Source organism: Sceloporus occidentalis, unplaced genomic scaffold (assembly GCF_023333645.1).
Source record: "Sceloporus occidentalis isolate IW3139 unplaced genomic scaffold, rSceOcc1.0.p SCAF_4, whole genome shotgun sequence".
Classification (NCBI taxonomy): Eukaryota; Metazoa; Chordata; class Lepidosauria; order Squamata; family Phrynosomatidae; genus Sceloporus; species Sceloporus occidentalis.
Genome location: NW_028316984.1, coordinates 15,408,154 through 15,433,695, shown reverse-complemented (window position 1 = coordinate 15,433,695; position 25,542 = coordinate 15,408,154). Strand labels below are relative to the sequence as shown.

Below are 25,542 nucleotides of genomic sequence, written 5' to 3'. Positions count from 1 at the left end.
TGTTTTGAATTCACTCCTTTGGCAATTGTGAAGCTGTTGAGCATCTGAAAACTTTTTCTTACATTACAAAGGGGGCACTGTGCCATTTTAAAGAGTGCAATTCCTTATCTCGTTTTTCTTCAAAATGATGCTATATAAGGTCAGAGTATTCCAGCTATCTTGCAGAGGAGAGAACTGAGGCTGGATGACTTGATCACAAAAAATCACAAAGAAAATGCAAAGAAACCCTGCTCAGTATGTCTCAGCAGAAGTCTGTATCAGAGATGTTCCTGAGCCCTTTCACGCCACACTGTTATAGTGCTATGGCTCCACTTTAATTTCATGGCAATACCTATAGAATATTGGAATTTGCAGTTTAGGGAGGGACATTCAAAATTCTCATGCCCTACCAAGGAGCCTTTCATAGTACACAGTTATAGTTCTATGATCCCACTTTAACTGTCATGGCTGTGTTCTATGGAGTCCTGGGATTTGTAGTTTGACCAGAGGCACCAAAAGAGCCATCTGGCTGAGAATTCAAAATACTTTTCACTAAACACCAAAGTCCAACAGGCTCAGCTTTAGATACGTTAAAGCAGTCTTGCTCTTGAACCCCAGAGATGCATTTGTCTGAATAGTCGAGGTATAGGCCTATGTTTATCTTCTATAGGACAGGAGTTGCAATTGTGCCTTCTTCCAGATACTATTGGATGCCAACTTTCCACATTCTTTATGCTTCTGGGATTCACGGGCCCACAAATTTGGAAGGCTGCATGATGGTAGTTTTCCCCACCCACCTCCATTCCCACTTATGGTACCTAGGTTTTTGATATTTCAGGGAAGGGGGTGAGCAGGTGGATCATTATTACAATTTGTTTTTCCCCCTCCTCTATTTGTGTAGAAAGGCAGGAACCACTGATCAGTGCAACATTTCAATACAGAAGAATTCTTGCTTTAGGGTTGGAGTGGGCAACATGTGGCCCTCTAAATATTGGCTGACATTCAGTTAGGGTCATAGGCATATGGAGCCAAAAAGTTATCATTGCACAATTGATGTATTCTGCTGATAGTTGTGGAAGTAGAGTTGTGCAGACTGTATGTTCCTTTATGCCTGGTCTTTGGAAGTTGCAATTTGCCTATTGTATGTTGCATTAACCCATTTGCATTGTGCATTTCAGTTTTGCATTGTGTATTATGCACTGCAGTTGTTCATCATATATTGTACTTTGTCGTTGTGTAGTGTATAATGTGTATTGTGCATTACACAATGGCACCTAGTAATAGACATGTGTTATTCTGCATGGGAGTTGCTAGTGGAGCATATCTCCATGTGAGGATATTTATGCTACATGTAAATATGTTGGACTACAGCCATTGTTGGACTCTACCTCCCAGCAGCCCTAGCCAGCATAGCTAATATCTGGAGGGCCACAGCTTGCTCACTCCTAGTTTAGAGTTTGCTTTTTCCTGTTATTTCTGCCATGCAAACCCAAAATTTACAAGGAAAAACCACCTGTTTCCATTGATCTTACACTGAATCATGACCCAGAGAAAATTAGTACAAAGAGCATGCCCATTCTTATCAAACTTTTCCAAGATATTTTGCTGCCTGTGGCAGAGGACAAGGGGACACTCTCACCCTAATTTTCTATCCAGCAGTTGACTAGACAGGCCATTGAAATAATGGTAACAGAACAGCATTACTTAGCACTAGATCTAAGGGCAGCAGGTGCAACACAGGCTTTGTGGCCCACAAAATGTCTGATAAGGAAAATGTTCATGGGATTTAGGAAAAACGACTTCCTTCCTCCTGGTGCAATGGCCTCACTTTGATGGAAGGGTTACCGTTAAAGAAAATGTTTATAGCAGGAACGTTCTGGATATTTTTCACTTACAATTCCCATGTCCCCCATCCAATATAGCTACAGATGAGGGATGATGGGAGCTGCAGTCCAAAACCAGCTGGAGGGTCACAGTTGCCCACCCTTGGTTTATAACAAGTAACAACTTTACATGAAGTGGTGTAAGTAGCCTATTGTCTTTGAGTCATTCAAATGTCATGTTTTTTAGTGTGATGATGCAAATCATTTCACTCACACCTTTTGGATTTGTTAGTCACACCATGGAATTGCATCAATGCACATCTCTGCAAGTTTGGTTGCCCGCACATGCAAGCATTCTAATCAAGATGGAGTCGACAATGCAAATGCATTCAGAACACTTTCAAGACATTTAGCATTTTATCCTGGGTCTGTTTGCATTGGTTATTCACACTACCAATGATGCGCATCTTTTTTAAAAAAAAATTGAGGAAAATCTGATATCGATTATCTCAGGTTAAGTGGGGGTTAGCCTCCCCAATCTTAATCAGGATTCACAAGCATCTGCAGAGATTCAACCCAGATTCATCCTGGATTATTTTCGCAGTGTGAATAACCCCTTTGTTCACAGAGGAGAATACCTTGCTCGCCTGGGTGATGCCCGTCAGGTTTCACAAAGGCAGAGGAGACATTTAGCATCTGCTCAGCTTGCTCTTCAGCCTGGTTCACACTGTGTGAGCATGATGTGTCAGCCAGTTAGAACTCATTATCTCTAATTGGTTTCTTTGAACCCGTAATGGGAGGCAGCCCAGCCATCAAATGAACCTTCCTTGTGACTATGGCAGTAGATGCAATCTGATGAGAAGAAGCAGGAGTTTGGTTTGAGCAGTGAACTGAAAACAGGGGTGAAGCTGCTGGGAGGGGAGGAGGCAAAATGAGGCCATTAGCTAAATAAAAGTTCTACTCCCTAAACAAAATTTTCAGTCTCCAAATTTCTAGCATTGCTGAAATACTGAAAATTGATCACAATTACAACTCCTTGATTTGCTGTATTTGCAGTTCCTTGGTAACTGTGCCTGCCCCTTTTCTTTGGATATCTAACCCTGTTTGTAAGTGCTTCCTGGAAGTTATAACTGCTAGAAATGTGAGGACTGAAGGAAAATTTCATTTGGCAGGGAAGCATTCTTATTTGGGGGAAATTATCATTTTGCCCCCCCCCCCCCAGCTACAACACTGAATGAAGCCAAGACTATGCTCCTTAACTGCAAGTATATTTCCTTAGGAAAGCAGTACAGCTACTCTAAGGAAGATCTGGAGGAGGCAATAATTTACCACCAGTTAAAATACAAGGACATTCTAGAAAAAAGTGCGGTCTGTAAGGAGAGGATAGCAGTACTATTTCCAAACCCATCTACAGACCTACAGGTGACAACTAAGAGAATTAGTTTTAACGCTAGCAACCTGACACTTGCTTTTATTTTAGGAGCTCATGGCCAGGATAGGAAGCACTGTGGCCATGACTCACTACAAAGTCAGAAAAATAATTTGTTGTTGCTATTTGCTGCAGTATTTTAAAAGCAACAAACTACATAGCTCATTATTTTTCAATGTTTTTTGTTACTTTAGCCAAGATCGTGTATGTGTGTGTGTGTGTGTGTGTGTGTATTATAAATGTATAACTACAATGCACATCTTCCACAAAGACCTATGGAAGAAACTGGGAGGCTCTAGAGGGTATTTGTTGTCATGCTTCCAGCCATAGGAAAATAGCTGGATGCTCCCCTCCCCACATCTCCACTGGCCAGGAAATGTTTGTGTTGGGGAAGAGAGGCTGCCGTAGGAAAAAGGTGGTGGTGGTGGTTTTTTGTTGCATCACCTCCCCAAAAAATGACTTTAGATCGTGTAAGTTGGGTGTGTGCCATCATAATTCACTAACAGGATGCTTTGCCTAATGGCCTGAAATAAAAGTATGGCTTGGAGTGTGTAACAAGATGCCAGCCTTTATTTTGAGGGGAAAAAACTGAGATGATTGGAAACAAAACATGAAACTTGAAAAATTCAGTTCAACACAGCTTTAACCCTTTAAAAGTAAGAAGAAAATGTTACCCACAGTGGATTTGCTCCCACTCAAACATTATTTCTGAAATGTAACTTAGGTGACCTTGGGCAAGTCACAACTTCTTAGCAATGGCAAAAGACCTTTGAGTAAATCTTGCCAAGAAAACTGTGATAGGTTCAGCTTAGGGTTGCCATAAGTTGGAAATTATTTGAATGTGCACAACAACTTCACTGTACCCTGAAGCTGCCAGAGTGTAAAGTGTACTTATGCTTCTCTGGTGAACTCCAGGGACATGTACCAGTGATTCTGTTTAGCTGCTGTTTCAGTGCACTATTGCATAAGGAGGTACTGGTACAGCAATTTTGAAAATGCTACTGATGGTAATTATTACAGCCAAACACAGTTTTCCAACACCGTATGTTGATGTATTCTTTGGCCAAAATACTCTTGCTTAATTTACAGTGATATAACTAGCAGTTGGGTGCAGCTCTGCCCTGTCTCCCAAGGAACAGATAGGTGCCACCCAGTTGTAATGCTGAGAGAGAGGGGTAGATTCTACCACTGAGGGCCACAGGTTCCATAACCCATCCTAGACTGTAGGTGGGATCAGAAATAACCTTTTTAAAAAAGTAATAATGGCCAATGTTGTTAGTTTTAAATGTTTTAATTACAATTAACTATAAGCTGGGGTGGGTGGGGTTTGCTATAAGGTCGGGTGGGGTTTGCAACAATACATTTTAATTCAAATTTTGGACCCCCACTTTACACCATTCTGTTGAACAGGGTTATAAAAACTAAAGCTGAGGATATGTTACTTGTGCAAAACACGTTATACATAGGTAAAAGCTAAGAAACAATATTGATTATAAGGTCTGGATCATAACGGAATAGATCTGAAAGGGCTTTTGTCGTTTTGCATATGCTGTGTTTTGTACAAAAATATCCAATTAATCCAGAGATACCAAGTGAAATTACAGATTCAAATAGTTTTCAAAAGGCAAGCTCAGGCACACTAGTAATGGCAGGGTACGGTGCTTCCCAACACAATAACAAGCACTGGCTGGAGAAAAGAATCCTTGTTCAAAGCCAAGGTATGGCCTGGAGGCACATGATACAGCAACCTTGCTGAAGCAAAGCCAGTCTGGCCAGTGCTGGGATATTCTGTGCCTGCCACCTTAAGTCATAGGATGTGAAAAAGGCAAGATATAAATAGTCTTCAGGCTTAAGAAAGCCAGGCCAAAGGCCATTAAGAGACAACTGGGATCATTCCATCTGTTTCAAGCTTCAGTGCAAAATGGTAATGGAACAGAGATTCAACAAAAATGAGGTTAAGTACAATGTGCCTGCGTCATACGTGGCTTTCATCTTATGCTGAAGCTGCATGACGGAAGGAGCAATAGTGCGCACGCCAAATGCACAAGCCCCATTGTTTTCAATGGGGCTTGAGCATATGCGGTATTTCCCTTATGTGGGGGTCCAGAACAGATCCTTGCATTAAGGGAAAGGCTGACTGTACTACCATTAGTACTGCCAAACATGGATTTTCAATACACATATATTGGAGTAGTTCCATTGGGCTCAGTAGCCATACACCAGAATCCCTTTAAGCAAGTTTACCACGCAAGGTGGTCCTATTCTGGATTGGTATACAGAGCATAAATCTTAAAATGCATACATGCAACCCATCAAAGCTTAGCACAGTGGAAATACAGGCCTACATGTGAGATGTCTCATGACAGGAGCCGCTGGTGGAGAAGAAGTCATAAGGGTGTTGACATTATCCCTTCTAGTCTACTTGTGGGTGATACTCAAATTGAAAGCATCTCAAATGAAGCTCAACCTTCACACTTTTTTATACAAAAAAAATTTAATAAATATCTTTCAAGATTTATTGCCAGGAATAACACATCAGAGATGTATTTTCATGTTCATGTAACACTAATATTTCCATACTAAGATATCCTCATGATCTCAGTGGTTACCCCACAGAGATAACGATGTGTGAAGCCTTTTAAATTCCAATTTTTTGTAATAGCACTTTGATTTCCTCACTTTTTCTTTTTAAATTTAAGGCGGGCAGTGGAATCTATGGCAAATCTACACAGTGATCTTACTGGACATTCTACTGTTCAAGTATTCAGCAACTAGCTTATTAGAATACTTTCTACATACAGTAGATTACAAAGAAAAGAAATCAAATCTACAAGTGGTTCAGCATTACCTATTCGTGGTGGGGCAAGGAAAAAAAATCAAGAGTTTACAAAATAAGATTTCGGTGCTTCCAACTTCACATACTAATTTGGTATTTTTAATTACATGCAACCACTCACATCTCACATTTCATCTACAGAAGGTTATAACTCCTTTGTGTTCCCATAAACTGCTCTGAAGCAGATCATCTGCCTGTCATCCTTTCCTTCCCCCCCACCCTATGTCTAAAGCAGCCAGAAAAAAAAAATCTAACCTAATTCTAAACTGCCTCAGCTGGTATTTAACAAATAGTCTTAAAGTGATACTATGGAAGGTGTTTTCAAAGGACAAAAAAGAGACAACACACTTGACATTGTACAAAAAGCCAGCATCAAAGGCTTGATTGAAAGCCTTTCCTATTGTGTTAAAAATTAAACAAATCTGATTTTTTTTCAGAACACCTTAAATTTTGGCATGTAGGCAACAACATGTAACAATAAAAAAACACAAGGAAAAATAGTAAAAAACGTAAAGAAACTTTTAAGCTTACAATGCTATGAAAAAAAACCTTCAACTCTAAACACATACACATAAATAAAAAAGGAATGATATTTAAGGCTCTTGATTATTAAGTTAATAAATCAAATATACACAGTGATTAATAAAAAAGAATTATTTACATAACTATACAAACTTCTACTTTTGACACATTTTCCTCTCAATTCTTCATTTTTTTACCAGCAATTGCTGACAAGAAGCCCCCTTCCCACCCCATCCCTTCCCAAACATAAAAATACAATAAAAAAAAATAAATAATAAACTTTTCCGATAGTTGCTGTGGTTCTGAGCTGCAAAGGCACTTTCAAATACAGAACTAGTTGTACGTCATCATAAAACCAATATACAAAAGAATTCTAATTCAATAAATAAATAAAATGTATTTTTTCTAAGACTATAAATTGTGACATCTTGAGAAAAAAGATGAGAAACGGTGGGGTGGAGGGTGTTTTGCTACAAGAAAGAGCTAAATAAAAGACTACAACATACCTTAGGAAAACTCTGCAGGACGCATCAGCTGCAGCTGAATTGACACGGGGCACTTTTGACTAGTTTTGCATAGATGTGAAATGCAGCACTTGGTAGTCCAGCCAACCACAGCAACTATCACTGCCAGTGTAAGCCAGCTTGTCAAAACTTAAATTAACACAGGGATTCTAAGCAAATAATAGCCTTAGACTCAAAATATTACACAACCATTTTAAGAACTACAAGCTCCAAGTTGCCTTGAATGGATAGGTAAAGGCCCTGCATAGCAGCACCTGCTGTCTGCTATACAATGTATTCCATTCGGTTTAAGCTTTGTGCGCTTTCTAAGTCCCGGTTGTCTTGTTTGTTTGTCCAGTTCGGGTGTTTTGGGGGAGTGCCGTTGGGTGGCTTTTCGTCTCTATCTACCAGTGTGTACGTTGCCTGTTTGGCAAATCGGGTTTTTTGCTGGTGCTTGTCCATGTCGTCTTCCTCCACCTCAGAGTTGTGTGTCCTTATTTTGGCAATTTTTGAGTTCTTGTTTTCATAGTCTTTGATAGGGACGGCATTCGCACCATGTTTCTCTATAGGGTTCTTGATCTGGTTCAGCTGTTCCCGCACATTGTTGGTGGTGTTGTCGTCTGACGCTGTGTGAGTGTGGCTGCTCTGCTTTCGGCGCTTCCGAATGCACCAGTAGAAAGCAGTCACCAGACAACAGATCCAAGCCACAGTCAAAACAGAACTCAGTAAAGGAACCAAGAAATCTGCAAGGGAAATTGGACTTACATTACCACAAAAATCCTTCAAAGCAGCATACGTGATTGCTTTTGGGAAACACCAAAACATCCTTTAACTTTAAAAAAGAGGGCATTAACAAAAGGAAATTTTGTATATTTTATTCATGGTGCTTATAGACCAGGCAGTAATTGTAGATAATAGGTTAAACAAGTCTCCAAAGGTGAACAGGAATCCTACTGTTATTTCCTTTGTTGTTGTTTTTAAATTAAAATAAAAACCCTCAAAGTCAAGGAGATCTCTTTTTCTCAGCAAAAGTGACAGAACAGGATTGACAGAATGAAATCAAGGATCTGAAGGCTTTTTCCTGGCTTAAAGGTAATTGGCTCCACACTCCCATTTTCTACTATCGCACTTTCAATTGAGTTATTGATGTACTCTGATCAATATTCTAGGAAAAGCAGAGCTCTTCTTAGCATATCCACTAACTAAGGAAACTGAAACCATCCAAATGAGTACATCTTCCCTCAATACAGTATGTATTTTGTTAAAAGCTGAGGAAATCAGTAGTCTTGGCCATGAGGGTAGAAAAAAAGTATATCAAGGCTCCTCATAGCTCTGATTCAAATTTAGAATTTTTTGCAAGGGTATTTTCCCCAAGGCCAAAAACAATACAAGCTTCAGGATGTATGGCAAGTTTATTCAGTTGCAAAAACAATAATCATTTAAAGTCATTCAATTAAAGCTTAAATGGGTACTTTCACTTGGAAGCATGTATGTCTAGAAACGAATAAAGTTATTTTTTAAGAAGGAAAATGCATCACTTTATTATTGTTTTAAACATGGGAAGAGAAAACCATCACTCAATCTTCTTCTGAAGACTCACCTGTTTTATTTTTAATTGGCCGCTTCTGTACTCGGACTTCTGCAACTGCAGCAATAAGCGTGCTGTTTCCATCACGCTTGCTCACCAGATCAATTATTTTATCAGTTATTTCTTTTATTGGGTTTTCTTCTTCCTGGATATCTTCAGCAGACTGGGAAAAAGTATGGTTGCATATTAGAGACAATCTGGTTTCATTACAAAGTATAAACCAGTGCTTGCAACAGAGGTACATGGATTCCAGAAGAAGCCAGAATGTAGTACATGGCTCAAACCCTGAACATAGGAAAGCACTGACTTCTACCATCACAGACATGCTTAAAAGGCAACAAATGACCAGGTGCCAACAGCAAGCCTGTTAATCATGCTGTTAAACCAACTTTCCATTTTCCAAGATCATTTGACTCAAACACATCACACAGTTTAAGACAGTTGCCAGTGTTCGTTCATTCATTCATTCATTCATTCATTCATTCATTTATTCATTCAAATGAATATGGACAAAAGAAAGCTAATGGCTAAATAAATAAAAAAACCCACCAAGTTTAATAAAGGAACACAAAGCAATCACTGTACCAAGAAAAGGGAAAGACACTTGAGAAAATGGAGGATGTGACCCCACCAGTGCTGCCAAAAATGACAGCAATTTATGGATGTAGGAGAGAAGAAAAATGGAAAGGTCCCTTGCTTCGCTGGCCTAAATCCAAATTAAATCCAGATCCATCCTAACTGTGTGATAGCACAAACCATTTCAAAAGCCAGGTAGGAACATACATTAACCAGAAGGCAGACTTACAATTGCAACATGAATTTCATTGTTTGCCAAGTGTGATGGTTCACATGTGATGTAGATGGAATATTCAACAGAGACGTTCTTCAAGATACTCAGATTCCGCAGCTCATTACAGATATGCTCAGTAGTAAGGCCCTGGAGGAAAATATAGAGTGTGAAACTGGACAGGGAAGGATTCAGGAAGAATATAAATCACCTGTGTTTCTTTTCACTACCAACTGTACCTGGCTGCAATCACATACAACTCCTTGTCCCTACCTACGAGACCAGATGCACTGACCACAAACTTGCCCTTCAACAGACAGGATCATTACACATAGGCAAAAGCAAGTTCAAGGAATATAAACTGAATGCAAAGATGAAACTTATCTCAGTGCCCAAAGAAGTGATGTCCTTATAAGCACACTAAATATTGTTAAGGTAGGCTTTTTTAAAAAATGCAGTGTGTGACATGGTCCTGGGACAGTTAAAATGAGAATTTGGCTAGGGGAAATCCCAATGCGTCTTGAAAGAGCTTACAGTGCTTCATGAAGCTTCTTAAATAATCTTGGACAAATTGCATCCCTTTACCTAAAACAACATCAAAGAGTTGCTGCAAGGATATAGAGAAATAGTGCACCTGGTCTTGCTCAAGGCATGTCACTCATACAGAGATAAAATGCACATTGTGGAGATACAAATGTTTTTACCAGTTCTTCTATGCCATTGATACAAGTCAGATTATAACATGGTGATTCCAATAAAGTTACCTGTATATTTGAGTTGTTTGGTGGGGCTATATAAACTGTAGTGAAAATTTACGTACCGGAGTCATCATCTCTTTGTTAAAGGTGAAGGTGATATTAGCACAATTGTCTTGGTAATAAGAATCAGAATTGCATGTTGTTTTCACTGGCTGTTGATTTGAAGGCCAACATTCACCAATGTTGTCACAGGGACGTACAAAGCAGTGGTCATCTTTAACGGGCTGACAGGTATGGCCTGCAGGACATTCACTGTGACCTTTGCCATTTATCAGGCAAGGCTTAGGACCACACCAGACCTAAAGGATATTGAACACTCTATTAGTAACTGTACTTTTGCATGAAAAAGGAATAAGAACAAGCTATGTAGGAGTCACAGGGCAGTACCTTAGAACAGGTGACCTTTCCATTCACACACTGACAGGCATTGCATTCATCATCCCATTTTGATCCATCTGGAATAATATGCCCACTGGAAATACAAGGCCTTCCTGAAACTAAGAGACAAAGAAATTAAGGTACTAATCAAAGATCAACAACTCAAATTTATATGAACTGCAATATTGGCCTAAATCCTATTATATGTCCCATTTAGATCAGACCAAGGATTCAATGGGATTTGCAAACATTTTGAGTCAGTATTCAACAACTGATTCAATGGTCTGTTCTAATTGGGATTAACCAACGGGATTCAGGCCACTGTCTGTCAAATATTTGAGGAGTACTGAAAGGAAGTTTCCATGTTACTATAATACCTTGCAGATTGGACACATGGGGAATGTGAGATGAGGATCTACTGACTTCCACTAATGTTTGCTGTCTGATTAACCCCACTGCCAACTGGAAGGGCCAGACAGCGGGCATATTTTTATAATGGTGTGCCAGATACAAATTTCACAAAATATACTTTGTTCCAACTAATTCCATTATGAAATTTATTCTGTTTTGGGCTACCTTCTTGGCATCTTGGACCACTGCGACCAGCTGGACAGATGCAACGGTATCCATTGATTTCATCGACACATGTGGCTCCAAAAGCACAAGGAGAAGACTGACATTCATTGATATCTGATGTGTGGTGACGACAGAAAGACAAGGGGGGAAATAAAAACACACCATTATTATTATAGACTACAGAGATATATCCAGAGACAAAATCTAAAGTTCAGAACATTGCTTATTAAATGTTAAAAAGGGGAGGGGGGGTGTTCGGGAATCAGGATCTAAGACAACATTGTTATTTCAGAATGAACACCAGTTATTTGTGGACATCAGAAGCATCCTCATGCTGGGTCAGAATGACAACCTTGGAAAAATTCTTTTTTGTCCTGTAACTTCCAGAAATCCCCAGCCAGCACAGCTTGTGTTGGTGCCAGATGAGGTATTTTAGAAGCTGTAGTCAAACTCTCCCCCCCCCCCCACCACCAAGTTCCCTAGCTCTGGACTCAAAACCATGTGCAGTATGTGGGATTTCTCATGTGGAATTTTAGGTATAGCAACTGGAGAGTGAGTCTGGATCCTTCTAGCATTTTCTATACTACTAATTAAGTGTCTTCCCTTCAACATATATAAACTTTCAACATAGTATCTACCTCTGATTTTTACTACCAATTCTATCTTCACTGTTATCACTCTTGTAATTAAATACTAATTACAGGGAAGCAGGCAGACTATCTCAAGTTCTCAAGGCAAAAATAATAATAAATGAAGTATGCTTTCTTTTGTGCATTTCCCCATCAAAAGAAAGCTCATAAGCAACAGGCAAAGAGATTATTTCAAAGCCCCCCAAATTACTTCTCTTTGGACAGATGGAGCTGTGACTCTCAGTGAAACATATGGGACTCAAAAAGGTAATACCCAGTATCACCTAATGAAGCTTAATGGCAAATTGTTTGCTTATGCCATAGGTGTCTCTGTCAACTTTTTTTACTCTGGACGAACCTTGAAATAATTTTCACATTCTAGGAAGCTCTCCATAAAAGTTGCATCTACATCTTAAAAAAAAAAAAACCTTCTCCTGTCTGATCACAATCTCTCACGAGTCCCTAACAATCTCTTGTGGAACTCCAGGGTTCCAGGAAGCCCTGGCTAAGAAACCCTGTGCCACAGAATTCAATACACTCATGGCCACTAACACAGATAACATTTTTGTGGTTAGCCAAAGATGGCGGCTATAGGCTACCTCCAGTATCAGAAACAGCCCATCTCTCAATTTCAGCTGCTAGACAATGATGAAATTGCATTTTTGTTTCATCTAGTAAAGATCACCAAGGGAAATCCATTTGATATGAGTCAATTCCACCGCACTTTTTGCTCAGATGACTCAAGGGATTGCTTTGCAAATCATAATTTAACAAAACCTCATAGTCTTCTTCTATTAAATGTTAGGTTAGACATGAGGATAAACTGAAATACAGCCACGTACTTATCCTGCAGTCAGGACCTGCAAAACCTGGAGCACATTCACAACGGTACCAATTGTCTCCATCTACACATGTTCCACTGTTATAGCTGTATGGCATGAAAGGATGGGAGAGAGGGAGAGAAACCAAGCAAAGATCATCATCTTAAGTTCTTATGTTTACAAAACACACTATAACACTCAAAGTTATGAAAACGTTAGTCTGAACAATATCTCTAAAGCTACTAGAAAGCTCTAAATAACAGACATACCATCTACTATAAACAACATTAATTTCACTAACTATAACAACTGAGATGCTGTCCAGCCAGGTGAAGTGGAAGAATGTTTAATAGATCAATTAAACTATTTGTTAGTGGGTTACGGGTAAATTGAAAAAAGTGAAGTAGAAAGCATGGGAGAGCTGAAGACAACACACTTAAGTACAGTCAAAAGACTGAAGGCGGGGGAGAAGGTCACTTCCCCCCCTTTTAATCTGCCCTCCCCACTCTCAAAAAAAAAATCCAATTCCTTCTAAAGGTCCCTCAAAATAAACAGAAGTGCCTTTCTAAATAATGATTTATGAGGTACAAACAAATAAAAGCCCAACTTGCTGCCAGGTCTTACTGCTTACCAAGGGTGCGGGCTGCAATCATTTGTATCTGCAAAAAGATCAGAGAAATGTAAAATTAGGGGACTGTTCTCAATGTTAAAGCAAGAAGTTATTAAGAAAAGTGGCAGGTCCTAGCTTCAGATTATCTGCAGAGAGCTGGACTAGAAGATTACCAAACATTTCACACTCTGGATTTCTACAGTGTTGAATTCTAACTACCACTTCCAAATCAATTTGAACTATACTGCTCACCACTAAGTGATCAGAAGCTAGATCTAGATCACCCAGGAGATACTTGGGCGATCTCTACTACACCAAGAACAATTTCTGTCTCTGAACTGCTTAGGAAGAGCAACAATTAAAAGCCTCTCCCACCCTATTATAAGACTGAAATGAAGAAAGCATGGGGTATAATTGGTAGTGAGCTTTTTCTAGGAAGGATAGTGAGCTCAGTTCTAGCACTCAAAAATGAATTCTTGGAATTTGTTTAAGTTTAAATATGTGATTTTTTGCACCAAGTCCTGGTTGGTGAATTTGGAGTCTGCAAAAACAAAACATATCAACAAAAAATCACCCCCTAAATGAAACAAAAATAGCTACAAGCCCAATTTTCCCCTTCCTCTAGCTTCATATACACAAGCATAGAGAAAAAAGTGAACAAGAGGCAAAACTGGGTGGTGGCTGCAAGCAAATGGGTAATGCAAACCCATGTGAGGGAAGCAGCAGTGTGAAAAAGACGACATCTGTCTCCACTTATCTCATTTGCAACTTTCTCATGCCCAGGTCAGAACTCCATCCTACAATGTCATTAAAGCCAAACGATTCAGGTGATGCTAAAACCCCACATCAAACAGTTTGCCTCTTCTGGTTTCAATCTCAAAACCCCAAGGGCAAACAGATGAGACAGTTTTCTCATCAACCACCCCTTCAGAAGTATTTGGGTAGGGAAAAAAAAGAGATGGAGAGAACTTACTCTGAGTGCAAGTCGGTCCTTCCCAGCCCTCTTTGCAAACACATGTAAAAGAATCTCCACTGACCACACAAGTCCCACCATTATGACAGGGGTTTGGTAAGCAACTGCTGTTTCTTGCTGTAACAGAAAACAGACCAAAAACATTTGTTGCTAAGTTCTCAAAAAGAAAAATAGCTGAACACATGGTGAACAGAGATCTCCCTCTCTCACACACACATACCTATGTTGCAAGTGGCTCCTTCCCACCCTACAGGACACATGCATTTAAAGGCATCGCCCTCATCGTAACAAGTTCCTCCATTATTGCATGTGGCTTCATCACACTGGCTGTCACCTGAAAGAAAGTGAAAAACTAAGTAACTGAGAACTAATATCTGTGACAATTTACTACCCATTTGAAAGTGATTCAAGACCAAGCAGATCTCTGACAAGTGTTATGGGGAAAAATCTGTTTGTCTGAGAATTACTACATTTTTATCCCACTTCATGATCATAGAATCAGTACACATGGGTCCAGTGCAACACATAGATGAGATCTGACCCACAGGAGCAGCAGTTTGATTGGGTACCTTAAGTGTCACCAGAATGTGCTCTGAAGGTGAGCACAGCAAGTGTACTGGCCTAAATACCCTCTCTTCGTCCTGGCCCCCAGTTTATTTGTTCAACCAACACATAAATACTGTGTAAAATTACATGCTAATTTAATTTAACATGCCATTTAAAAGAAGATTTGCATCAGTAAGTGGGAAAGACTTGCATTAAAGAACTCCTGTTAAAACAGCTAGATCTGAGATTTGATCTGATGAACACCAATGACATTTGGGGTTTGGGTGAGAGACAGAAATGACACTTCTGTTTGGAAAAATTGCAAGTCATCTGAACTGGTCAAGGTTTTTCACTGAACCAGGTACTTCTGACTTTTATGGACAGTGCCAATCTGGGGGTATAACTAGTCTCTAAAAACACTCACGTGAGTGGCAGGTTTTCCCTTTCCAGCCGTTTTTACATTCACAGAAGAAATCGTTGACCAAGTCTCGACATGTCCCTCCATTGTGGCAAGGGTTTTTACTGCAGTCATTAATATCTGGAAGTAACAGGATAGGAAAGCTAATTGAAAAAAAAAATGGCATTTGCAAAAACTAGGAAGTCTGATTTGTCCACATGTAGGCTTGATCCCTCTTTCAAGCCTCCAGTCCCAAGCCCAAATTATTAAATGCTTGAAAATGTCATCACCAACTATATCATGTTTATCCTGAAAATCTCTACAAACATCAGCTGAGTCCCTTTCAAAAAAGATAGCAAATTAAGCTAAAATCAAAGGAGGTCTTATTACATAATTATACAGTTTCTAGGCCAAAGGATAGCTGTTCAAGTGTTCTTTTTTTTTTCCTGCACTAAAAAAAAAAAAATAGATATTCCAAAATGGAAAACTTTTGTATTTTGGATTAGGACTACTGCCTTGGAATTATCTAAAAATTAAGATAACTCCCTTCTCCTTTTGTGTCGTGTCTTCTTAGATTGTAAGCCTGAGGGCAGGGAACCGTCTAACTAAAAGATTGTATGTACAGCACTGTGTAAATTTACAGCGCTTTATATATAAATAAATAAATAAATAAATAAATAAATAAATAAATAAATAATAACAACAACTCTCTTTCCCAGCTTTCTTCTGACTGAACTTCCCTAGGTCATTGCCTTTACATTTATTTTTTCCTAGACATGTTCTGTTTCTGACATGGAAATTTTAACTGGGTTAGTAACAGGTGAGTTAGCAACAAAATTATTCCATTCTTAAGACACTCAGCCCTTCTGGACAAAAATCACTGGAAGGATAATCATGTTCGCCTAACTGTGAAATCCTTCTTTAAAAAGGCATCTTCAGTGACAGAAGAGCAAAAATCTTGTTAATGACTCTGGCACAAATTAGCAAGATTAAAAGGGGCTGGTCTGGCAAGCCAAATTCAGGTTGTAGGTGATGATTGAGGTGGCTTGGTCAAACAAAGCTCCAGCCCTCCATGTTGGGTTGAGGGAGAGGAGACAGGGCAGCAAAGGGGCTTAGTGAAGCAGCAGCACAAAGTAGTCGTCTACTGTCACTTTCTGGCTCCAGCATTAATTTCTTCCTAATCCTGGATGGCTCACAAGAAACACAATCAACAGGAGGAGGCAGTGTGACTGCAAGGCTTCATAGGAGCATGAGGAGGGCACCTGCTACTAAGTCCCTCCACTGTTTTGTTTTGTGTGGCTTTAAGGTGAGACCTCCTCCTGAGCTAAGGCATTAATGCAAAAGTGGGACAGCGTGGTTAACCAGTGATGGCACAGAGCTGCAATGCCATCTTGTTCTGCAGTGTGCCTTTGTACCAGCAGTGTTAAGTGGCAATGGTGATGTGTATTGGCATCAGCCACTAAGCAACAGCTTATCTTTCTGCTTCCCAAGCCTTGTGGCTGTGGTGCTTCCTCCCCTTTCTTAGATTATGCATTTTGCTGCTGATTTTTGTCCAAAGATTACACCACTGATTTTTCAGCTGTAGTTTTTGAAATTTCTGGTTTTGTTTCCATGGGAGCTTGGGGGGGGGGCATAAAAAGTGATGGGGAGCAACCTTTTCCTAAAAGCCACATTTCACACACCCCTTCCTTTAAAAATCTACCTCTTTGCAGGGGACTGTGCCTCAAATTGTGCAAGGCAATCAAGCGTGAAAGGTCCCAAGACTAGCAGAATCCCTCCCTTCCACATACACCCTCCACACACACACACCATTCATTAGCTGGGGAAAGAGGACCCTACTTACTTGCTTCACAGAAGGTGCCCTCCCATCCATCACTACAGATGCATTTGTAAGAGTTGATGCCATCAATGCACGTGCCACCATTTTTACATGGGTTGCTCTCACAGTCGTTGATATCTGTAATTAATTAATTAATTAATGAAAGAAAAGGTTTTAAAAACAGGGGCTGGGGGTAGAGAGGGGAACCTTTTAAAGTTAAAACAAAAAATGTGTGTGTGTGTGTGGGGGGGGGGAATCCTCTTTTGCAAGACTTGAACACAGAGAATCTGCCAGCCAGCATGACCACTGGTTTCCCTGATTCCCATTATATATTTCTAGAAGGAAATACAAATGTATGTCCGTGGTTGAATAAAGCAATTGAACAGCACCATTTTCAGAACAACTTGGTATCATAAAATTGAAAGAGATTTAATAAAGTGATTGAAATTAGTATTCTACATTAATAATTTATCCAATGTTTCAGCTTCTCTTTCCCTTGGTAATGTCAGTTAAAGAAATGGGAGAGAAAAACAGCATCCAGTAGCAGCTATGGAATTCCCAGGGTCTCAGAATGGAATTCAGAGTGGTTGTGTCCTCTCAATAAAGGCCATATGGGTCAAGATATTCTGTTCATTTTGTTTTATTCATATCTCATCTTGGTCCAGGATGCAAGGCAGCCACCATCCAAATTTCTCTTTCCTTAAGCATGGTAATATCATATACATTTGTGTCCCCTTTCCTTTTCATAAATGTAGATGTATGTGTTTATACATATGGATATGGATATATCCATTGATTTTGGAAATTCTAGCTGTGTTCCATCTGTTTTGAGCTTCAGGTGAGCTGCTAAAATGGTGCTGTTCTACATGCTCTATTGTGTCTAAAACCACATGGTCTGTTTTAATAGTTTGTTGTAAAATTATTTTAAAGACTAATTTTAAATGTTCTTAACATAGCATTTTAATTTGTTTTTGTCTCTGCATTCTTTTAAATGTTTTCACCTGTTGTATATCACCTTAGGGGGCCTGACAGTTTGGGAGCCAATATATAAATACTTTAAAATAAATAAGTATGTATGTATGTAAGACTGTATTCTGGATAGACTCAATCAGAGAAGCCAGGGCCCTGGGTCTGCAGGAGCTGACCAGCATAGTTAAGGATAGGGTGACTTGGACTTCTCTCATACATAAGTTTGCCATGGGTTGAGTTCGACTCAAAGGCAATTAACAACCACCAACAAATATAAATGAATATTTTATTTATTTGTAGAAGGAAGAATCTTGCCCAGTACTGTCTATTCCATTCAGTTCTCCAGGGTCTCCTCCTAGCCTTACTACATCGAATTCTTTGTAATAGAGATGTCAAGATCACAACCCAATTCTTCCTATATGTAAAAACATGCATGTTACTAAGCCATTCCCTGAAAGATGGTAACAGTAAGAGAGCTGGCCTAATAAAAGCCAATAAACTCTTAATATCTCTATCTTTTAAACTCTTTTAAAGGCAAGTCATAACCTGTCAGTGTAAATTTGCTATATGCTATCCCCAGGCCTTCTGTACATAACACAAAGTGGAAGTTACAATATATAAATGGTTGCATGTTTAAGGGCAGGGGCCTTTTAAAAGGAGCTTCCACAAGGCCAAGAAAACTTGGGCCTCAATTCACGTAAGGAGGAAAGAAAGAGCCAAAAGCAAAGTTCAGAATGTTCATTGTGCATTACAGTCAACCCTTTGCTTCCAAGGACAAATAGGCTATTATTTCCAAGGTATTTACACAGGCTGCTATAAAATAAAACTCAGGTTTAAATGAAAGAGGGATGGAAAGGGGGAGAGGGGATTGTTCAAACCTTACTTTCATGACAGTAGGTGCCAGTGAAGCCTTTGTTACATTCGCAAGTAAATTTGCCTCCTGCCTGGCTCTTACACTTGCCGTGTGGGCCACAAACATTGGAAGAGATGTAGCGAACCCCTTCTGGGGTGCTGTTGGAAGCCACCGCTACTGTGCAGCTGTCAATCACTACAGAAGGAAGAAGACATGCATACAGAGTGTGCTCGTGTTGTTTCCTCACAATATTCTGACTTCCTATACCCAACCTGCTGCGAGTGGTTTTCTCTGTTGTTAAAATAAGCGTTTGGAAAAGAAATAAGCCTTGTATTTTCTGACCACTCACAACAGAAGTGACCAAAGAGATACAAGAGACAGTGACTACAGCCATGCTGTGTGGGGGGGGGGGGAGGGAACAGGGGAAGGGCTTCACAATGAATGGCATCCTCATAAAGTCAGAAAGTCTTTGGCACATGAACTGGGACAGAAAGTTTCTTTCCCCCCAACCTCAAAAGCTATTGTGAGGAAAACAAACAATCTTGCTTTCTTTTGGACAGAACTAGTAATATGATAGTTGGGAAAAGAGGAGTCAGACCACAGGTCCATCCAGCTAAGTACCATCTACACTGGCAACAGTTCTTCATGGTTTCATGGAGAGGTCTTCTCTAGCCCTACTCAGGCACATTGGGCCTTCGTATGAAAACTATGGGCTCCACTTCTCCCACCCAGCGACCTGGCCTTGACTAAACTATGTTGTCAAATGGCTTGGCAAACTGCCCAATGTAAACATACCTTCACAAGGAGTCGAACGACAGTGATCTTTGAGATGGGAGCAATTCTTTCCTTCATAATCTTCAGGACAGTTGCTACAGAAATAATCGTTCTCGTAATTGAAGCACTGGGCCCCATTCTGGCAAGGATTGGGTTCGCAATAATCTATGTCCAACTGGAAGCAGTGAGGTAGAGAGCAAAGAGGAAGAGAGAGTCAGTCTTAAAACAAAGGGGTTATTATTACTCATCCCACTGCCACAGGCAGGAAACACTATGGAATCTGACCTTTTTTTAATCTGCTGCCTTTATTACTTGTGTACAACACAGTCAACATGACGATTGCCAACTTCATTAAAATAAAAAGCTTATCAAGCAGCAGGCAAAACTTTAATTTGCAACTTTTAAGCATGCAAGCTATACACAATTCAGGTATTTTCCAAACCTGGGACAATTTCTTTTTTAAAAAATATCCCAAATACAGTTTGCTGATATATACATACACATACACATAGACATATATACATACACATACACAATAAACAGGTCCAGAGACTGTGAAGCTTAAGGTGCCTCTTATCTGGAGCTTGTATTTCACCAGACCTCACCTGACAGACATTTCCTGAGAATCCAGCAGGGCAGAGACATTGGAATCCATTGATTTCATCCTGGCAATGACCCCCATTCAAACAAGGGTTGCTTACACATTCATTGATGTCTCTTTCGCAGTGATCCCCGGCATAGCCAGATGGACAGGCACAGCGATAACCATTAACCAAGTCCTGAATGGGGAAAAGAGGGCGTGAAGCTCAGGTCAGTCCATTCAGAGCTGTCAACTCATCTGAAGCTTTTTTACAAACAGAATATTGAGTAAGATGGGGGAGAACTGGGCCCAAAGTCCCAAATGGAGTCCAAATTGATGGGATGGTGGCAGGTGGGCACTATAATATTTAAGATTTCCTTCCCCACACTTTGCAGTTCTGAGAATTTTTTTCTCCTAACATTTTTAGTGCCAACAGTGGAACAGCTGGGTAGAGAACACAGATCTAATGCAGGAGTAACATAGGAGGTTGAAGCAGCACAAAGTACAGTATCCTCACCCATGTCTCTCTCAAGCTGCTGCCACACTGCAGAATTAATGCATTCTGACACAGCTTTAACTGCCATGCCTCCATCCTATGGGATTCTAGGATTTGCAATTTGTTGTGGTACCAGAGCTCTCTGACAGAGAAGACTAAATATCTGATGCAACTACAAATCCCAAAATTCCATACCATTGAGCCATGGCAGTTAAAGCAGCATCAAGCTGCATTAATTCCTCGGCATAGATGCAGCCTCAACTGCAGAACATTCTCAAAGTGCCCTGTCACCACTCCTGCAAGTGTACATGCATAAAGGAACAAATTAATGCAATAATGTATATTATTTCCAACAAGAAAGACTTGGTGATTAAAAGATTGACAAAGAGACAGATGTATACAAGCACACACACATATAATATAATATTCCTATTTTACATTCTAAAACACAGAGTGTTTTAGAAATGCTCCAATCACTGTTAACCCTCACTGCACACTTGGGAGATAACTTAGTGTGTCAACACCAAGAGTGAAGTAATGATATTAAAGCAGACAAGTGTAGTGAGAATGGGAAGAGAGTAATTGTTCTGTTCATTTAGGGAAGGAAATGGAAGGATAAGGAAAGATATCTGTCAGAGAGAAGGGGGAAAAAGCTCTGAGTGGAAGTAATCTAGTAATACAGTAAGCTTCTGAAATCTCTGATTCTGATACTCTGGAGGTTTTAAAAAGAAATCTCTGGACAGAGATTTATCTGGGATACTTTGGGGATGGAAGGTTTTGTCTTGGAGCAAGACAGATGGACCTCCAATATGGTCTTCTGTAGGAATGATTTAATTGTTCTATCCTTGGAACTTATAGTAGGAACTAGCATGATCCAGACCTCCCAAAGTGTGGATCAGAACTATATTTGCTATTTTTCACACTTCCTCCAATGATCCGAAGTACAGAGCAGTCTGCTTTAATAGAAAACGCATTTAGAAATCACTATTTAAATGAGGATTTTATGGAAATACTTTAAATAGAAAATAGAAAATTAATGCAGAACAGGACTGGACCAATGAAAGCAACACAGCTGCACCTCCTATTTTGCTGGACTATTTTCTGTTAAAAATTGCTTCAAAGGATACTTTTCTGAACAACAATTCCCAGATTCCTGCAGTCAGTTTCCATGCTGGCTTGGGAAGTGTGACCATAGTAGACCAAAAAGGTACTTTTCCAAGTTTTGCAACTTTCTATTAAAACCCTGGTACTGAAGCCATATCCCACAACTAAAAATGACTTACCCTGCAAGTCCCTCCATTCTGACATTGTCCAATACAATCATCAATATCTGCAATTAAAAAAACAAACAAACCACACACGCGGAGTTAGCCAAGCCTGCAGAAGGCAATGCACATTGAAATCCAAGAGAAAGAATCCAAGTGTCTCCACAACACAAGCTAGATAAACCCTTTGTCAAGCTTCCTGCATGCTTTCCTCCCGATAAGGTTATTATAATGGGTGGGAACCTTCAGCAATTCTTGCAGTGGAGTTAAGCTGAAACTTCACATCATTGTTTCTAGTCACCTTATCTGAATATAGCCATGTTGAGGACTAATGGATTTGATAAAATTGCCTCTCATTCATGCCAGAATGACTACTCCCTTTCTAATAACATCAGCTACTGTTCCCCTCCCCCGTCCTTTTGCAGGCCAATGCCAAAGGCTGAGTTGCAAACTCAATGTCTGGAACACAGAGTGACATTTTTGCCTCTGGAAACCCAAGGAGAGCGAATGACAAATGTACTATTATTTACATTGTGTATCAGGGGTGGAGAAGGTCATGGAGTACCTCCAGATATTGTTGAACTTCAGTTGCAATCATCGCTGACCATTTGTCATGCTGGCAGCTGGGGATGATGAGAACTGGAGTCCACAACCTGGGCCTAGTGAAAGCTTAAGTCTATTAACCCTGGAGGGATGCATGTTCTCCTAAGGCTGCCGAGATAGCTCTATCCACATACTGCTTTCATAAACACTTACTTATATCACAGTTCTGGCCAGTCCAGCCAGCAATGCAGTCACAATAGTAGCTGCCAATCAGGTTCCTGCAGGAATTTGCATTAAGACAAGGTTTCCCTTCACATTCATTTGCATCTGAAAAGAGAAGGTGAATTTTTCAATACAGTAAACAGGGAAGGGGAGATGCATCCATCTCTTGTTTGCATAGCAAACAGTATTTAAGTTTATTAAAGACAAATGGATGCTTAAAGATTACAGGAGCGGACTGGCAAGAACTCAAAAAAGGAAAAAGAAAAAGGCAGTGTTTTAAATGCTGAAGGACCTTTCTTCATTACAGCCTCCATTACAGCTTTCTCTCTCCATTACAACTTCAATAATTAGTAGCACCCTTATTTATTTTAAAGAATGGAAAAGAGATGGGTGGGTGAGTAGGAGAGAAAGAGACCAGCGAGGTGGAGAATGCCAAAGCAGTGGAGCAACCTTAGTCACTGGGATTAATAAATTGCACTAAGAATGTAGACGGCTCATTCTCCATGAGATCATCCACAACTTGGAATGCAGCTGTGAATTCTCCAGTCTGAAGGAGTTAATGTGACTGGAGAGATGGAGTGACTTTCCCACAAGACTGAAAGGGAGGGGAAAAGAGGTGGGAGAGGCAGCAGAAGTACACGATGGTTTGGGAAGAAATGTCAGCATTAGGCTTAGGAAGACTAATCACAACAGATCCTGTGAAGATAAATGAAACTGCTTCAGACTTCAAAGGAGCCACTTCCCATGCTGCAAGTCAGGGGCAAAAGACTGCTGCAAGCAATGCTCCTGTGCCCATGAACAGATTGCAGGAAGCCTCCCTCCTCTTTTTGTTTTCAAGGCAGACAAGAACACTCCCAGATCTGCAGATCAGTGCTTCCCTCCTACAAGAGCCAAGGATTTATGGCTTCAGTGTTCCCTCAGCCCAGTGCATCCCAATCACATAGGCTCGGTTAGATCCTAGCCCCAATGCAGGCATAATCACTGCCTTCTGTTTCTGTGATGGCTGTGGCTGGGTAAGGGAGGAGGAAATGGGAGGGGGAGGGAGAAGAGAAAATACAATATCCACAGGTGACCACAAATACAGAAACAGCTTCTGGAAGGCTGCCACTGAAATCATGGAAGAGCTGGGAAACACTCTCTCTGTGAGACTGTTCCTCCAGGGATGGCCAACATCTACCACAGAAGCAAAAGTCCAGATGTCTCTGAACAGTCCAAGAGATCAGTAACTCTCAATCTTTAGTCCTCCAGACATTTTGGATTAGCTCCAGTGAACAAGGACAAGAGTCGGGGAAACTGGAAGTCTAAAACACCTGGAGGACCAAAGGTTGAGAAATACTGACACAAAACTTACACCCATTTCATTGTTGAAATTCAAGAACAATAGACCGGAACACTTCAATGGTTCTGACATACAGGGTGATAAGAAGTCCTCAAACTCCTAAGCCTTGTATTAGTTGTGAGAATTATGTGGCCTTCCAGATGTTGCAGAACTGCAAATCTCAGTATTCCTTCAATGGGCTAGGTTGGCTAGGACTGCTGGGATAGGTTGGCTAGGACTGCTGGGATTTGCACTAAAACATCTAGAAGGCCACATGATTTCCCATTACTACCTTATATGCTCAGTGTCAACACATTTGATACTATGTTGAAGATGCAGTATCCTCAATCCTCTAAATAATATACCTTAAAATAGGTAGGGGGAAAATGAACTTTGAAATAGGGGCAAGTGAGGAGAGGAGACAGAAAATGACTTAACACCTTCTCTATACCTTGATAGTTCATAATCTCAATACATTGAGGACTTTTAATTTGCCATAGCTTCAAAAGCATGGGCAGGTGTTTTGTGAACTCTTGAGTTTAATACCATTTCTGTATCAGTTATTTAAGAGGAATATTGATCCAAGACCTGTAAGTACTCTAAACTGGGCAGGCCGCAGCTGACTTTTTGCACTGAACATGAATGTTCCTCACAATTAAATATTTACACTTCTTTTCAGAGCAAAAGCTTTCTCCAGTGTCTTATATTTCTGTTCCATAAATCTACAGTTAGCCACCTAAATACCCTAAGGGCACCAGATTCTACCTCATCTTGGAAGTTAAGCAGGGCCAGGCCTGGTTATTACTTGGATGGGAGACCATAAATAAATACCAGGGATTGTAGGATATGTTTCAGAGAAAGGAACTGGCAAGATCACCTCTGAGTATTCCTTGCCTAAGAAAATCCTATGAAATTCATGGGATCACCATAAGTCAACAGGTGACCTGGAGGCAGGCACACACACACACTACAACCCTACAGTTAATACTTACCTATCTGGCATGTTTTGCCAGTCCACTGAGATGGGCAAATACACTTAAACCCATCTACTAGATCCTGGCAAGTCCCTCCATGGCCACAGGGATTTGGAGAACAGTCATCAATATCTACCAAGAGAGATTGAACTTCAGATCAGAAAGCCAACACCTGGCAGTCATATTAAGCAGCCGTGCACATCTTTGTCAAAGGCCATCCTTGAGCATTTTGGACCAGATTCAGGACATGTCTGCAGCTTTGCTTCCAATGTCTCCTCTACCCCCTCCACAGCCAAATCTTTAAAAGTTGAGACAGTTCACTTCAGTGGTTAACACAAGGAACTCCAAATAGATCTATCAACCCTCCATTTAATATCCGAGTCCCACAAAATCTCTTTGAAAGATGCAAATGGCAACAAGGAAGCCCATTAAACAAACACCAAAGTCAGAAGGTCCCAATCCATCTTTTCTCTGTATCAGTTGTTCACCTTTACAGCAACTTTATAGATAAATAAACTTTAAAATGTTATGCAGATCACAGTTAGAATAAGTTATACAGCTGGCCCTCTGTATC

The 25,542-nt window shown here is 40.2% G+C and overlaps 1 protein-coding gene across 6 annotated transcripts in view; it reads right to left on the bottom strand.

Annotated features, from left to right (window-relative positions):
* Window positions 1-3,886: 3,886 nt before the first annotated feature.
* Window positions 3,887-25,542, bottom strand: part of LOC149313534 (protein jagged-1) — a 56,746-nt gene continuing 35,090 nt past the window's right edge. For 5 of the 6 annotated variants that reach the window (XM_089519259.1, XM_089519261.1, XM_089519262.1 and 2 more), the window contains 18 exons: window positions 24,987-25,100; window positions 22,668-22,781; window positions 21,930-21,976; window positions 20,176-20,349; window positions 19,592-19,745; window positions 18,827-18,991; window positions 16,999-17,112; window positions 15,183-15,296; window positions 14,433-14,546; window positions 14,213-14,329; window positions 13,261-13,288; window positions 12,651-12,736; window positions 11,180-11,293; window positions 10,613-10,722; window positions 10,288-10,524; window positions 9,486-9,617; window positions 8,693-8,843; window positions 3,887-7,835 (listed from right to left, as the gene is read on the bottom strand). In XM_089519259.1, the coding sequence (XP_089375385.1) occupies window positions 7,378-7,835; window positions 8,693-8,843; window positions 9,486-9,617; window positions 10,288-10,524; window positions 10,613-10,722; window positions 11,180-11,293; window positions 12,651-12,736; window positions 13,261-13,288; window positions 14,213-14,329; window positions 14,433-14,546; window positions 15,183-15,296; window positions 16,999-17,112; window positions 18,827-18,991; window positions 19,592-19,745; window positions 20,176-20,349; window positions 21,930-21,976; window positions 22,668-22,781; window positions 24,987-25,100 (2,543 nt within the window). In that variant the 3' untranslated portion in view covers window positions 3,887-7,377. The remainder of the gene's footprint in view (window positions 7,836-8,692; window positions 8,844-9,485; window positions 9,618-10,287; window positions 10,525-10,612; window positions 10,723-11,179; window positions 11,294-12,650; window positions 12,737-13,260; window positions 13,289-14,212; window positions 14,330-14,432; window positions 14,547-15,182; window positions 15,297-16,998; window positions 17,113-18,826; window positions 18,992-19,591; window positions 19,746-20,175; window positions 20,350-21,929; window positions 21,977-22,667; window positions 22,782-24,986; window positions 25,101-25,542) is intronic. The other variant, XM_089519260.1, reaches the window with a different exon arrangement.